We start from the raw sequence: 17,383 nt of genomic DNA, 5'->3' as shown, positions 1-17,383 counted from the left end.
ATTGACAAACTCTCACATTTCAAATGCGATTCCACTTTGTTTGAAACCAAAAACTTGATTTCTGAGATTGTGGCCTTGTGCACGCCAATGACCGGATTTGACTACCCATGTGTAGTGTAGCCAAACCATTCCACCGGATGCTGTGTCATTCACGACTAGATTTGTGTGGGGACACATGGCCAGGTAGGAATTAAAGGCCACAACTGTTTAAGTAACTGTCACCAAGTGTAAGGCGTGCCGTGCCGGCTGTTGGAGGTTATGTCTAAAAACGTCACCTCCTAATTAGGTCCCAAATTGGCCTTATAATTGGCGTGGATGTGTCAAATCTGCCCTTGTCTATAATTTCACTCAATTCAACCTTGCCCGTGACAATAATGTTCTACTGTCATTATCATGCAGCATAAGATTATTTGTAGCCTTATATTTGAGGAAAACTTGGGAGATGATAGCTCAGATTTTCTTTCTCCCCATTGACATCGGCAAGCATCACACAAGAAGTTTGTTTTCATCACACGACTCTGTGAGATCTCATTTAAGTCCCAGCTATGATTTAGTAATCATAGCTTTGTCATGCCTTCTATTCATACATAAATACACAATTGTGAGTTGGTTCGGACAGAACTGAAGGATTGTTCATACTGTGAATAAATTAAGCACAGAAAGTTCTTCTCGTGTGCACAGCGATTGCTGAACGGCTTCAAGTCTTCTGGGAAGAGGTTAGGCTATGCATAGCTCGAGGAAAACTAAGCTTTGTAAATATGTAAACAGCTGAAAAGTCTCCGACAAACACCGAAGCGAATCGCTGACAGTCCTGCTTGTGTGTGTTTGCACAAGAGCCAAACGGTTTATTTTTTTTAAGTACCTGTCTTATTTTGAAGTATGTTGCATTTCACCCGCTGTGAACTTAATGTTGCTTCTCCATCACGTGTAACGATTCTTGGCACCTGCTGATGGAGCTGAATGTGTAAAAGCAAACGTAGCCAACTTTGCATTTTATTTCAGACAAACGACTTTCGGCTAAAGGCTAATACTACTACCGCTTGATAGAAAGACTGAAACAATTCCCGAGTGATATAAAAGTTATTTTGTCTTGGTTGTGCTCACATGACCCGGCAACAGCGTTTGGGCTGAAGCATCTCAGTTTTGGGCCTACAAACACGGTTGCACTGTGCGTTGGTTTCAGTGGAGGTGTTGTGTAGTGTGTACTTTGGCTTCACACGTCTTGCAGGGGTTGGTTTAGTTCCAAACAAGTTGTCTTTCCGGCACTGCAGCCTACGTACTGCTCTCTGACATCTCTATTTTTACAAACACTGCTTTTCCCTGCCATATATCAGCCTCTTCTAGAGTTTTAGAAAAAAAATTTTCATCATTTACACTCTGATAGTAGTTCGGATGATTTCTGAAGAGCCAAGATAACTGTTGAATCTACCAGCCATGATGGAAATCTGTCAGATAATTATTTTTAATCATTCATGTGAGTTTCAGCAAGGTCACACAATGCAGCGCTTTCTTTTTCTGTCTGTTTTTCTCAGCTAATAAGAATTCCCCGTCTCATAAATCAGCGATATCGGTCTGGAAGGCTTCCTAATTATGAGTAGTGCTGTTGCTGTTGTTTTGGAGGACAGACTTGACTCTGTGTGCGTGTGTGTCTCTGTGTGCGTGTAAGCGTGTGTAACCCCAGCAGAGCATGTAACATTAATGAGTGGGCCTAAGACAGGGCTTATCACCAGCTCTCCAGTCCTGCTCAGACCATAATTAGCTCATAAATGCTTAGCGCAGACCTTGTTGAGACGGGGCAAATAGAGCCGTCTCTCAAACACACACACACACACACACACAGGTCATCATGTTGCTCTGTACTGTGTGTTTTCATTGCTGGGAAAAAAAACTGACAAATGAAAGGAAATAAAAAATAAAATCATGCTGCAGATGATGAAGGTGTGCTGGAATTTAGCATGTAAATAAACATTTACCGGCCACATTAGGTTTACCTGCACATAATGATTAAGAATACTTAAAGATAAATCACTTTCTAATGCACATGTTGCTTAAACTGCAGCACATTAATAGACATTGTTAAATCATTATTTCCTCTGACAGTGTCAGTCGAATGCCAGATTTTTTTATAAACTTGGGATCAAGTTCTGCATTTATATGGACATATAAATACTTGTGACTCCCTGTGTGGAAAGTCCCAGATTTTCACACTACCACTGAATGTTCCCACAGTATTTAGATTAGATTCTGTAATTCCAGTCGCTGGCCATGGCGCTTATCTTTTTCCGCCCACTGTCCGGCCTTTTAAATCAAATGGGAAATGTTATGTCTTCATACGTTCCCTCCATTCTGCTTGTCCTTCCACCTTTCTCACTTTTATCTGTTAACCTCCAACATATCCACCAACACCAATGCTGGTGACATTTAGGTGTAAAAGTGGTCACTAGTGCCAACCCCCAAAGCGCCCCCCCCCCGCCACCTCCAAGTCAGAAAGGCTCCTCTGTTTGCACTGGGTCAATGTTAGCTAGAGAGAAAGTTTGGCTTTCTCCTCTCGAGCACTTTCTTTGCCCAGCCCCCTTCTGCCCCTCCATCCATCATTCCATCCAAGCTGGTGCCTGTTGGTATCTCTATCGTAAAACTTTGTGTGGGTGCGTGGCGTGTGATGGGGGTGGGGTGGCGGCGGCGGCACGTCCTTTGAAGCTGGACAATGACCTCCAAATTGTTGCGGACTTTCTCTATCTTTATGCACTCACACACAACATCCCATTCACACAGACTTGACTTCCTGGATGCCGTCTGTGTGTTTACTGCGCGGTTGTCTGTGTGCTCAAGTGCATCCTGGGAGATTGTTTGGGCCTCTCCTTAAAATAGTGCTCCATCTGATGTCATGGCAGTAAACCGCAGCCCTGCGCAACGCTACATGCGGTGGACGACCCCCACCCACAAGCATGCATATGTCATGATAGGAAACAGATTCAGGCAATTCATTAATTGAATGTAATATAGTTCAGAATCCATGGAGGCACGTTAACACACACACATACACATACACACACACACATACATAGTTCGTCCTTCTCCAGACACAAAACTTTTACTAGCCTGTGTTACCTAAAGGGCTGCTGCAACTCATTAAGTCGGTAGAAATTTTGAGAGAAAAAAAAAAGTCAAGTTGAAAATATTATTTTATAATATGACATACTGGCACAAAACTTTCAAATGACCAACCCATTACTATTTTTTCTTTTTGTTGAATGGGAGGGGGCGGGGATGACTACATACAGGGCTGGTCATTTCACAAAACCTCTGAGGTTTAGCGGAAGTGTAGACCAAGGTGGAGCTGCGTGTGAGTCCAGGCAGACATGTGGCGGTCGAATCCCACAGACCTAACAAGTGGCTGTTTGGCCAGTAGCCTCACCACCACTGCCCGCATGGTTAGCGCTCTGCACAGAAAGCCATTTGGCATCGTTATGAGTCACGAGCAGACTGCTACTGCCGTTTGGGAGGGCTTCTTTTAGTGCTATTTCATAAATTCTCGTTATACTTTGTGTTTGCCTTTTAGGATTTATAACTCTAGTCATGGCTCAGTGTTTGATGCTGGCAGCTTTGGAGTCATGCTACTCATTATATGTGCTACTGAATGGTGTTATAAGGATAAAACAATATGTAATGAGTGAACATTTTTATTCAATTTACTTTACATTGTTATCAAGTTAAGCAGGATTCCGCTAGATGGTGATCAGTCCTCAGTCGACACAGGATCTCTAAAGTTTACTCACCCTGACGATCAAGAGAGTGCCGAATTTCACCCCTCTGCTCTAAAAAAAAGTCAATTACCGCTGAGGAATTAAGCAGCATAATGCATGCTACTCATGAGAGCTGCAATGACCTTGCTGGATTACTTGTTAATGTATAAACCATTAGCTTCTCACTTTATTTTATTTATTTATTTTTTCTTATAATTTATTTAATTTTTTTTCAAATAGTTATTTATTTATTTATTTATTTCAATCTATCTGCAGCACATAAATTGAATAACATGTCAGTTTGGTCTTTGTCTGCTCCTCTTCAAACTTATGACACTGACGCAACAACAGACCAGAAAATGGATAGTCTGTATCAACTCCCATCAACAGATTACAGACTTGAGCTTGACTTCTTCGACAAAAAAAAATGTAATACATTGCACATGGCTGCTAAAATGCATCCCAGATGCGAAGGATTCAAATGTTGCGGCCTGTACTGTCTACACCCTGAAATGTGTGTGCTGTGTCATCAGAAAATGTTTTTAAATACTGTATATCAATTTATTCATATATCCCCAGGGAAATTTTAGACATTAACTTAATTTTGTCATTTGTTTGCTTGGGGCTTGGTTTTCTGAGCCTTGCCGATTGGCATTGATCAAATATTGTTTAGGTCGAGTCTCTCTCTATAAGGATCAATTGATTTTCATGTGAAATCAATAGAGCCTCTTGATGTTAAATCTCACTGAACTCAGGGTCGCATACTTGGTCTTTGGGGGATTCAGATTGACAGGTAGGGGCAAACTATCACATCTGCGAAATGCAAAGTAAGACAAATCAATAAAGAATCAATGTGTATGTAAAAGATGTAGCTTTGATGCCTTCATATAAATGTGCTGTTGTTGCGAGCTAGTTTTCAGTTAGCATGACTATTGGGCAAAAAATGTCATTTATTATTAAACATATTATACACATAGTATAAAAATGTATTGTAAGACAAGTGCATATATGCATAAAATGAATTTGAAAGATTATACAAATGTGGTTTGGAAGACTTCACTTGATGTTTCACATGTTTCTTCCTCATTGTTTGCATATCATGTTTTGTCTCAAAAGGCCTGATTTTCACCCGCCCTTTTTATCTTTCCTTACCTTGCCAGTTCTCTGTGACTTTTATGATCAGTTTATAGGGCGTCTCCCCCCTCTCGCTCTCTCTGGTGGGTTGAATAGAGGCAATAGCAGTCTGACCGTCACTCTCCCATCAACCTTACGTCTCGTGATGAAAACACACGAGCACATAGGCCGTCCTGTGGAGAGTTTACTTTGCTCACCAGAACAAGCACCACACATACTCGGGCTGCGGTGCATATGATGAGATTAGACATGGCGGCTATCAGGAGTGCATTTTTACAGATTAGTGCGTCACTCTGTGTTACGTTACCCGTAGCTGACGGGTTTTCCGAGAACAGAAGTCTTTGAAAAAGACACTGGCATCGTTTTAACTTTGCACGCCTGTGTCCATCTGAGCTCTTGGCACACGTGCACACTTGCATCATTGTTTGTTTGCACTGTTTCTGGGTGTTTCTATACGACTCAAAAGTCTGTAGTTAAGTGCAGCCGCTAGCCGCAAAACATACACAGAGTTCAGCTAGAAAGGCGAAGCTTAGCTAAAATAATAATCGGTGCTGAGTCTTAAAAGTCAGTGACAGAAAAAATGCCTTGTCATTTAAAAATACTGGACATTTTTGAGCTGGCATGTGTCAACATGGTATCTTTCCATCAAACTAGGTTAATGCTGTTTCTTTCTTTTTCATACTGGATTCAGACTTGTGGCTGTTGAAGGTTTAAATCGCCCCCGTGAATGGAAAACATAGAACTTGAGCCATGAAAGCCTTTTGAGCATTTATTGAATATCCTTCAACTCCACCTGAAAGCACCACTGTGGTCACATGGTCCATTTTTCACTAACAAGCTCGCTATAAATAAGGAAAATTAAACCGGCTTTCATTTTCAATGTTGTCAAATCAGTTTTGTAACAATTGTATCCAAGTGGCTTCTTAAATTCCATGAATTAGTAAATTCCTTATCCTCACCTACTTTCTACTAAAACCCATTTCGTGCTAATAAACCTGGAAACGGAATTTAACAAGCAATACTCAACAGCTTTTTTTCCCCACATACCCGCTCTGTGCATGAACAGTAGATTAGGATTCGCATAAGAGTGTGTTTATCTCCTCAGTATGTGTCCTCACCTCAGCGTTGGTTTGGTTTTGTAACTATTGACACAAATTCAGTCGCATGCATTCTTGCACATGTCTGCGCTTGGCTTTGCCGATTCCAGTTCAACCTTATTGTTTGGATGAATAAGGGTGTGATGTCATGTGAGGGTCAGCAGAAGGACGTTATTGTGTCTGGAGAGCCACGGCGGGTGTGAGGAGGCTGTTTTTGAGTTGTGCAGCCTTGACTGGCCCACACAGAGGACCGTTTGTGGTTCGGAGAACCGGAGGAGCGCCGGGAGCCCGCAGGGCAAATGAATTCGCTGTGCGAAAGAAACTGGAGGCCCAGACACTGGGTTTTGTGTAGACTCTCGCTCGCTCTCTCTCTGCTCTGCAATACACACACTCTCTCTTTCTCTGTTTTGGACACACTTTTCCTTTCACACACACCGCACACGGAGGTTCGCAGTTCAAATAAACAGCAGTCCAAGCAAGCCAGCCAGCCGGGTCTGTAAACAGCAATGGGCTTAGGTGATTTACTTTCTCCCGTCTTGCTCTCTTTCAGTGCCTCCTAATGGGCCATGCCTTAAAAAGGCAACTTTTGAGAAGCGACTGTAACGTTGTTGGAGATGGATTGCACTTCCATAAGAAGGCTCACATTCAAAGAGTGAGTTACTGTTAGACAAAATGTTGGAGTGCATTTTGTTCAACATGGAATCATTTTGACACTTAGCACCTGACACTTCATTTTTCTGTTCATCACTGTCTGACAAGTATTGGATGAGTCATCCATCCTGAAGCAATTCCATCGAATCAGTTATGGTGCTGATCTCTGTCTGCTAATGCTGTTTATCCAAACAGCGTGACTGGAAACAAGCAATTTTCTCGCTAGAGCCAGTCCAGCCCTCACCTCCAGGGGTCTTCACAGGGTCCGTGGAGGTTAGGGATCGGAAGGCAAAGCTTTAACCTGACCGTTGCATGATGGCATGGAGTGATGTGACTGACTGCCGGTCAAAAGTAAGCTCTATTTGTTTATTTAATCACTGAATTTATTTACAGTCAAAACAAGAAACTAAACTCCTCCATGTATTAAAAATAATGGTTCCCATTAGTTAAATTTAAAAAGGAGCCGAGCCCAACTGACTTTGGCACCCACGAAGACAAACAACAGAGACTGAGAACACCGGAACCGAACACACAATGCCTGTACTGAAGTAAGGCGAATAAACCGCGACACGGTCAGTTACTTTGGGCCCCGGCTTTCGTTACCATGACAACCGAGGTTGGGGCTAGGGCATTGGTAAATGACGTGGCAAACGACGACTCATTCTCAAGCAGTCTAAAGAGAAAAGGGGGTGTTTGAGTGAATCTGGACAATTTGCACTTTCCAAATATATAAAATTGTCACGTAACTATTAATTAATTTTCTTGACGATGTTTCCAGATGACATCACATCCCGCCCAAACGTGTCTGTTTTTGAATCCTTACGGAGGTTTCTGTACGGTACCCATCATAGCCTCGAGCGGGGATTGCGTTATTGCCTTAAACAATACCAATCTACGCCATGTTGTTTCATGACATTCAATTTGGAATGTAATCACACAATAAGGAAAGAAGGAAAATATTTCACTGAATCCAAGCATGTTGGGAAGTTCTGCTGATATCTTTTTACTTGTTCAGTCATCAAATCAAAAGCTAATGACAAATCTTTAAATCTATCGGGCTATTGACATGTCTTCGTCAATATGTACCAGTATGTGTAAATTCACTTGGACTTCAACAGTTATTTTTTTTTTCTTTTTTTTTTATATGGTTCTTATATTTTATATAAAAGCAAGAAAAGAAGTTGTGACTCACAGAGATCTGCCACCCACACCACATCATGATCACAACGGGAAGGTAAGAAATGTCAAGGAAGGCTGACTGAGTGGAGTGAGTCAGATAAAAAGGTGGACAAGTGTGGGAGTTGTAATTCATTTATAATGCTGATGGAAAAAAAGTCACCTCATGTTTTTTTAATTTATTTTATTTTAGATAACTTTTTCACTTATTGTTCCAACCATTTTCCTTTTCTAAACAGAATGTGACCTCGTGTTGTTTTTTGGGGGGTTCCAAGGGAACTGTAGAACTCTGAAAAATTCAGTGACAAGGCAGAAGCAGTGGTTGGGCACAGCACGTTTGAAATTGAGCTTTGACGCCCAGGAGGGAGCTGTCTGCATAGGAGGTAGATGTTTCGATGGATGTACCGAGATGGAAGCTCCGTGGCTGTTTTTTTTCCTTCATGTGAGTGAGCCTTGAGGGCTCAAAATGGATCAAGTCCCCTTGAGTCAACATGCCACAAGGTCACCTCCTTGCACTGGCTCCTAATGCTGGAAACTAACCGTCCAGATTACTTCTTTCTTTCTCTCACATGTCCTTTTCCTCATATTTTCCCACCGTGACTTAATGACTTGTGCAGGCCTCGGCACCGTCGCAAGACTCCGGTTTGTATTTTAGCCAACTCCATTAACTTCTTCCAATTGCCCTCCTCATTTCCTCGTTACTTCCTTCTCTTTTGATGAATATAATTTCATCCCTCTAGCCGTGCAGAATTAATCCAGTTAATGCTCAACATGGGTTGAATAATGGTCACTTATCTGCTTCGAACATGGTTCGAAAGGAGCTTAAATTGAGAGAGCGGTCGGCTGCTTCAATAAATCTGCTTTCTGTGTAGAGAAGTTGGACCATAGTACTAATAAGTTATGGCAATGGGAGAGTTAAGCTGTTTTTTTTCTAAAACCACGCCATCCAACCCCCAGAAAGGTCATTTTCCCTCAGCGTTACGGTTCTGTGTTTGGTGGAGAAACGGAATCACTTCAGCTGAGAATCATTTCACTATTCGGACTTCTATTCTTCCACCGCCCTTAATTATTTTGGACAGTTCAGGTCGCTTTCGAATGTGACCCAGTTTGCTTGGTGGTACAACATTATGTTGCCATAAACGTCTTGGCTGCTTCTACTACCCTGAAGCAGATAGAACAAAATTGCAACCAGACCTGGACGAGATTTGGAGAAATGTAAATACTAAAATACTTTCCATGAGAAATCTTTCTTGGCATTGCAAGAAAAGCTGAGGACAGGACGTTCCTCCCTCTCAACATGTCTTGGCTATCAGCTGTTGGGGTTAGCCCCAGCTGCCTTGTATGTTGATTCTCGGGTGATAGCCATCAGCATTTGCCACATGAAAGCAAAGACTTGTGTTTCAAAAATATATTCAAGTCAGGGAGCCAATGTTGAAATGGTGGTGTCGTCTCAAATCAAGATAAAGTTACTGATTTATCAGAAGGGATTTTCAGATTGTGTATATATATATATATATACTATATACGTATATGTCTGGGGTTTTTTACTTGAGTAATGTCAGTTGGATAAGACACAGCTTTCTTACATTCTTTTGTTCAAGCATATTTATGATGTTGAACATCTTGCACTTTGATAGAGCCGATTATGATTTTCCTTGCTTCAGAAGGGAGTAACCCCATTTGGCACGCTGTCTAAAATGACCAGGCAGAGGAGGCTCTTCAAATACGCCAGGAGTCCTTTTGCAGCCAATACTATCTGTAGTCCCTCAAGACTGTTCTATTCCTTCTTTTTGTAAAATTTTAAATGTTTATTTGGGAAAAATGGAATTACTCATTTGCAAAATGACTGACCGCAAGCTCTGTGGTTGCTTCACGCAAATGACACTGCTGCTTTGAGCTCCTTGGGCCTGTGGAAAGGCTTGGAGGTTTGCCTAAACTGTAATTGAAGTTGTAGTATTTTTAAAGGGGCCACAATTATGAGGTGAGGGTAAGAGGATAGTTGAGTGTTGCCAGCCGTATCTCAGAGAGGATTCCAGAGCAGAAATCTTGGGTGGATTTTGCTGCTTAATTCATATTTTGCAAATCTAGTGAGGATGCACCGAACATGCTAATGTAAATACATTTCTAAACCATCAAGCCCTGATTTTGGTTTGACATTTGTATTTTCATTGGTGGGTAAGCCTTTTGTCCTTTTTCCAGCTAAAATGTGTTTCTTATGTTAAACAGCTGTTTTGTTTACAGAAACTCGCCTCCTCATTCCCCCATGCAGGTCAAGCACCCTGTGGTTACCCTTACAACTCAAACTCTTTCCTTTTGCCTTGGGCCTCTTGATGCAGGAAAATAGTTGGATTTGCATGCAAATTTTTTTCAGAGCTTACGCCGCTAATTTCACCAGTGTTTGGGACATGGACTTGCTGACATCACACCGGGATACTAGCCAGGAGGGAAAGTAAAATGTGCGTGTGCGCGAGCGTGTATAATGGGCGGATGTGTGTCAAGTTAACTATAGAACGTCCAGACCATTGCAGGAAATGTGCTACTATTGCCTAAAACGTCATAAAAAATAAAAAAAAATCCTCCTTCCATAGAGCTATTTCCTATTGCATTCGTCCTCAATAGGGTCGCAGGTGACCTGGAGCCTATCCCAGTTGATTTGGGGTGAGAGCTGGTCACCAGCCATTTGCAGGGCACAAATAAACAAGATAATAATTCACATTAATAATTATGGCCAATTTAGAGAGTTCACTTAACAAGCATGTTTTTTTGGAAGGTGGGAGAAAACCAAGACATGCATGAGGAGAAATTGCAATTCTTCATAAGAAAGACTGGATCAGAAATTGGAACCCTGATGCTCAAAATTAAAATTTAATTCTAAAAGTAGTATCAAAGACATTTTAAAAGTCAACATTTATTCTGTAAAAAAAATATCCACAATGAAAATGTTCACAATAAAAGTTCTAGTTGACACTTTTATTGTGAAGGTGCAAACAGGAAGTAACCGCGACGTTTTATTTAGCTTGAGTTGGGTTGCCGATTAAAGGGCTGTTAAGCAGAGACGCTCCAGTGGCTGCGGTGCGCTTCCACGAACGGAGGCTTTGCGTGAATCGTCTCTCGGACCACGGACGCTGTTAAACCATACGCAGGATATTTTAGTTGCATTTTTTCCCCCAGAAGTGGAAATTGCAAATGGGAATCTTTGCTCTTCTTTGGATTTGCTGCTCGCTGCAAATTGGGACTTTTTGACGCGCTCTAAGTTGGCTCCTCCACTGTTTTCGTTGGCAGGAATCTCGAATGTGTTTGCAGAAGACGGCCGACTAAACTTTTTTTTTTTTTTTTTCCACAGTGGATGGATGTAGTGGCACCACGCAGCGGGTGATAGTGGGGCTGTTGTGGCAAAGCCAGTTGGTGCGATGTGGCCGATGTGTTTGAAAGCATTCAGTGCCGAGGTCAGGACTCTGGCTTCACCCAGACGCACTTAGTAAGAAGGTAAGCACTTTTTCGCGTTTGAATTTAGATGTGCGGAGGGAGAATTTGGAAGACGCTCCGACTTGAACACATCAGGATTCATGTTTTTATTCCTTGACAGTTTTGGAGACTTGTATTGATTTTGCATGCGTCAAGGATTTTCTTAGTTCTAAAACATCCAAGCTCCAGCTTTCCCAGAGTAGACGTGTTTTCACTGGTTTATAATAACCCCCTTCTCACCCCACCCCACCCCATCCAATTTCATCCCCTCCCCCTGGAGCGCGCTGGTCAAGCCACCGTGCGCTTGCAGCCGCATCGTCTTTTGTTGTGCAGCCTCTGTGCCATATGGACTGGAGATGCTTGCTGGGTAAACAAGAACACTAACGGATTAAAATTCAATGTGCTTATTGTCTCCATCCATTTTATCTTATTTGGCTATTTTCGTTATATATGTAAATGACATAGCATGCCAATAACTATAAAATGAGTTGTTAGGATTTAAATAGGTGCACGTGAACGTATTGGCTGGAGTCGCACGATGTGGCTCGCTGCAGCCCCCAAATTCCTGCAACTGACAGGCAGAGAGAGGCTGCATTTCAACCCTGGTCATTGCATTTTCCCCTCCAACTGCGGACTGGAGTGGATATTCCGTGATATTTCCCTCCTAAGTGTTTCATTACTATATTGGACCCCACAGTCAGTGGCTTCTGGTTGATGCATCTGTTTCTGGCAGGCAGTTCGCAGGGAGTCTGAAGCCTGTTGTGGTGTGAGGTTTCCTTGGAAGCTGCTTCTGTGACTCCCTCTGTTCCCACCTCAAGTGTTCTCACTTTATCGAGCGAGTTGGCACTCAATGAATAAGTCATGGAGTTTGGGCTCAATGGTAATCTGTAGCCGTGACTAAAAAAAAAAAAAGAATCGGAGTTGGAGTGAAGAGACATTACGATGCTGAGAGAATGAATTTTGCAGGATAAAAATATTCTTTCTGTTATTAGAATGCAGCCATACACATGCATGTTGTAACTGCTGTGTTTTCATTATACAGTTGAATTTCCACTTTAACATGGAATTTGCAGTCTGCTAAAAGGGGCTCTAACAACCGGTCTCCCGGTCTCTAATTTGAAAATCATAAACAATTTAGTTAATTTAGGAGCCTGCATTATGGAGTCCTTCAATTCTAATGCAACTGCAGTTTTTACAACTTTGGAATAGTTTGAACGTGCGCTTTGGCGGATGGATGGCTGAATGAATTTTACAGTTGTAAAATGATTAACCCGTGATTCCAAATATATAAGGAACAACCATAGAACTGTATGTCCAAAGGGGGCACGTGAAATCTGGACATAAAATAGAGGCGAGTGCGTGATTAAATGGATGGTCCAGCTTAAAGCAGCGTCTTCATCTTTTACTTAGTGTCATGGAGCATAAATTTAGTTTTATAATGTTACAACGAAGTAAAACCCCTTGATTGGCTTGGCTTTAAGAACTATCTCTTGAGGTTGTTGCTCTGTCCTAAATGTCACGTTGTTAGCAGTGGTGACTTTATTAGACGTTCTTGGTGACTGCAGCTGCCTTGACTGCAACCCGAGTCCGACTGAATGGCATGGTTCAACTCCAGTTCAGCACACGATGCCTCTTTTCTGAACCGGTTTACAACAATGTGTCTAAATGATGTGACACTCATTCTTGATTGTTAGTCTAATGAGCTCTACATCTGAAATACTAATTGAGGCTGGTTGTTTTGATTTGAAGTCGGAGGATCCTAAACTATCTTGTTTAGACTGTTGTCCCGGAGCTAGACTACTAATAAGAGGACGGAACTTTGTCCCTCAGTCGTGAGTTATGACGGGTAGATGGTAGAGTAATCACTGGCTTCGGGAACACGCTGCATCTGGCTCGCACTAATTGGCAGCTAATGGAAAACGTCGTCGTTGTCTAGACTGACTTTTGTCAGGAACACCTCCAGTCATGTTTAACCGTGACAAAATCAAGTGACGTCTCTTCGGACAGAAATGTTAACATAAAGATGTTAGGGGAAAGATTTGCTTTTCTTTTCACAAGTTTTATAGCAAAAACAAAAGCGGAGTGAAGTGAAAAGCCGTGGCTGTGGTGGGAATGTAGGTCATGTTCTCTCTGTTCTTCTCTTGTCATTGAGCACAAATCTGCCAGTTGAATCTGCAATTTTCATCTGATCTGGAAAAAACAGTTTATGGGAGTTACTCGAGATTCATTGTGAAAGAAGACTCGATTAAAACTGGAGCAGGCAGTTTTGAAAACTTGAGTTAAATAGGTCAAATCTTATTTTCCAAGGTAGAGCACTAAATGTGCATTTTTTGGGGGATAGATTTCACAAAGAATGCTCCTGGTTTTGCATTTTCCTATTTTTTTGCATCCTTGCACACTCACCAGATGAACCTGGTGGAGTCAAACAGAAAGATCCCAACCTATTGAGGTTTTACTACGTTTCTACGTGGGCGCGACACAGACAGTATAAGATTGTTTTGGAGAGGACAGACCTTCTTCCGCATCTGGCAGAAAAAGGCCGCACAGCTGCGTGTTAATCTTTTTGACATCCATTAAATAGTTCAACAGAGAATAAGCCGTTTTCCGGTAGTTATTAGCAATTGAACCAAAATCAACATGGGCGCAGAGATTACTGACTCAACCCCTCCCACATTTTAAAAGTCCTCGTGAGACGTTTTTTTAAAACGGAACACCAAGCCACAGTCGTTGCTGTCTTTGCCATTCCTGAACTTCCGTTTTCATCTACTTGGGTTCTCTCTTTCTAGTGTCACTTGAGTGTTTTGTGAAAAGGTGCAGGTTGTTTGGAGAGCAGGCGGTCTCTTCAATGACTCCCTCTCATGAATGGTCATGTGTCAAGTGACCCCGTGTCACCTCTATGTCATGCTTGGCGTAAACAATCAATGAGGATGAAGGCTTCCAAATGGCAAGTTTAAGGTCTGAGAATTGTGAGTCAAAGTGTAACACACTGATTTGAAGTGCGATGAAAATTCATAATCTCTGTGAATGTCATCTACACTCCATAAATCCCAGGGTTGTATGCTTTAACATCTTCCCAGGGGGCAAATATTTTCATTCATATTTAAAAGTGGAAACTTTTCACACTTTCCTGATTTTCACTTTATTCATTTATGAGGCGTCAGGGATGTGCTTGACTTATCCAAATCTTTGCTAATTGAAATCATGCAGAATATGCAGAGGAAGCTCTGGTATCAAGTTTCCATGGAGGGGAAATCCCAGCATGTGCGTGAAGACTGTTGTAAATCACAAGGACAGACAGGGGGGCGGGGCTTTCGATGTGCCTCGGGAGGTTGACAGGATCTCTGCCAGAATTCATGTGGTGAAGAGATGTTTGCCAGGTGAAACATTGGAGGATGCTTATCAAACATCTGCACACGGAGGCGGGGCTTAGCGGTGGGCGATTCGTGTATCGAGAAAGGTAACGTTATTTGTGCTAAGTGGGTTGATCTTGAGTCATCTATTTGTAATTATATTTTTTTTAATATATATTCAGAAGTTCTGGAAGAAACTTGGTGGAGTGGGGGGGGCAGGAGGACACCGGTGTATGTGCTCCAAGAAGGAATGCGGCGTGAAATGTTTGACTTCAGGTTCTTCAAGGCTATATTTGTATATAGGCCCAAAACTGAGCCCAAGGCAGAAATAGAAACAGCTGACCACTTGCCATGCTGTCAGGCGGGCTGACTTGTTCTTTTGTCCTCACATTTGCTGCTTTATTTTGCCTTTTGAAGCGCTCTTTTAGATCAGAGTTCTTTTTCTGTTACGGCGAAGCTGTGTTAAATTAGAAATGATGACAAAGAAGGAAAGTTGGGTTGCTTTGAATTGTGCCGCTGTGATAACTTGGCAACGTTTTGTTTTGTCTTTTTATCACAGCCTGAAGTATTGACGGAAAGCGCAGCTGGCAATTTGGTGGTTTGTTGTTTTTTTTGGTTTGCCCTTCCTTCTCCATGCTGTTGAGAAACGCCAACTTTTGACCTGTTTGTATGCTTCACGTGCCACATGACAAGTTGAGACATGTTACGGTGACGCTTTTATTTAAACTGACACCGGGGATAAAATAAAACCTCAAGATACAAATAAGTGAGGCTCAGGCAGCTGGGCGCAACGTGCCATCGACGCTTCAGGCACATCTTTGACCACCCGAGAGTCAGTTTGTTTCATACAGTGTGCCGAGTGTCTGTGAGCGCTTCCAGTCAGACAAGTAGGCGTCCGTCTGGGACGCTAATGAGATTGTCTCCCTGTTTTTGCTGCCTTAGGGGGGCCTCAAGGACAAAGGCAAGCTGTACAGTATGCAACTCACCCCCATTTTGCGTAAACAGTCAGTCAAGGTGGCTCATATGTTTTCCTTTTTTTGCAATCTCCCGATGAGCAATGGTTAAAAAGTCATCTCTAATCGTAATGCAGTTCTTGGAAATAAGAAGTTTGACAATGTCACTTAGGAGTCATGTCGTGACTTTTTTTTCCATTTTCGAGTTGCCAAAATACTTGATCCATGAGTTTTCAACCAGCAATTTGCTTCACTTCTATTCTTTTGTGGTTTGTTTCCACAGCAAAGTGTCATGGGGTGCTCATAACTGCATTAGCTCTGTAAGTGGTGAGATAACGCAGCGGCTTGACAAGGGAAACTTGCCAATGAATGGAAGGAAAATAAACACAGCACATAGTTATGCTACATGCTGACATTATTCGTTAACAGCACCAATAATTCTCCTCTATTGGCAGAGTCAGTATTTTATTTTATTAATTTTTTTACATCATACTGACCCCCTTTTTTACTGCATTGCTTGACGAACTAAACTGTGCTAGCTGCGAAATGCTAATCATGTGCTTGCGTTCACAATTGTGTTTTCTATCGTGGCTGGCTTCATTCAGCTATTATTCCTTGTTCTTGTGCTCCTCAGAGAGTTGTTAAGCATTGTATGCATTGCCTCAACATTTTTACTGTGAGTGTACTGTGGGAGGCTTGACCTTTGACCTGAGAGGACTTTACACTCCTTGTGAGTAAAGACCCCATCTGGTTTTAAGAAAAAGTCAAAGGCTATTTACAGAATTATCAATGGGGCTTAGCTGCGCTTACGACCAAGTAGGTGGGATGATTAGATTTTCCTCACACTTCTATAAAAAGGCTGTCAAAATAGGGCTCTATTTTTTTTACCCCTTTGGTAATTTACAACTTGTTTCATGGCCCTAAAATCACCTCTTATGTATCTGCTTGTTTCTGATGAACCCATCCTTACACTGATTTATTAAAGAGTATGTTTCCAAATTCATGGTGTTCTCTCTGAATTGCTGAGCTCAAATGAAAAATGTTTCCACGCCACAAAGCTGAGCTGCATAAATTAGATCATCGAGACAGTTTTTATTTTTGCCTCCAATTTTATCTCCGCTTTTGTATTGTGTCCAGTGCCATCATTTAAAGGAGCTGCTTTTTTTTTTTTTTTCTTCACGTTAGGAAGATCTGTGTGCATTGTAAGTGTCGCCGGGAGGAGCATGCAGTGACCACCATGCCTGTGGAAATGGAGAAGACGGTCACCAAGCTGATGTACGACTTCCAGAGGAACTCGACTTCAGACGATGACTCTGGATGCGCCCTGGAGGAGTATGCCTGGGTGCCACCAGGACTCAAACCTGAACAGGTACAGTGCGCCACAACACACATTTAAAATCTTCAACCATCTGCTTCTGCATACACTCACTCGCAACTTCATTAGCTTCATATACAAGAACTATTCCCTTCCATGATAGTTTGTCAGTTTTGCTTGCTGAGCCTGCGGGCTAGAAGGATAACAAGGATTCCGAAGCTCCCGCAGTCCCTCGATCCATTTTGCATGCAAACATGTTTGCATAAAGTTTCATGAGGCCTTGCAGCGACGGCAGCTAAGCTCGTGTGATACACAAACACGTTAAACAGCCCAATTACTTCATTGAGGAGGGTTTCTGGATTTATTGGCTGGGAGGAGTGTTTATGGAAGCCATTTTGTTTTTGTTGATGAGCTAAGGGTGACGAACTGGTCAATACAAAGCCATCGCTTTTCCCCCCCAAGAGGCTATTTTTCATTTCCCTCCTGGGTCACATGGCCA

The 17,383-nt window shown here is 42.2% G+C and overlaps 1 protein-coding gene across 3 annotated transcripts in view; it reads left to right on the top strand.

Annotated features, from left to right (window-relative positions):
• Positions 1 to 17,383, top strand: part of prickle2b (prickle homolog 2b) — a 43,755-nt gene that overhangs the window by 19,784 nt on the left and 6,588 nt on the right. For 2 of the 3 annotated variants that reach the window (XM_037251998.1, XM_037252001.1), the window contains one exon: positions 16,755 to 16,938. In XM_037251998.1, coding sequence (XP_037107893.1) covers positions 16,755 to 16,938 — 184 coding nt within the window. Of the gene's footprint in view, positions 1 to 10,848; positions 11,288 to 16,754; positions 16,939 to 17,383 lie in introns of those variants that run through there. The other variant, XM_037252000.1, reaches the window with a different exon arrangement.

This window comes from Syngnathus acus, chromosome 5, assembly GCF_901709675.1.
Source record: "Syngnathus acus chromosome 5, fSynAcu1.2, whole genome shotgun sequence".
Classification (NCBI taxonomy): Eukaryota; Metazoa; Chordata; class Actinopteri; order Syngnathiformes; family Syngnathidae; genus Syngnathus; species Syngnathus acus.
This window is presented reverse-complemented; position numbering and strand designations above follow the sequence as displayed.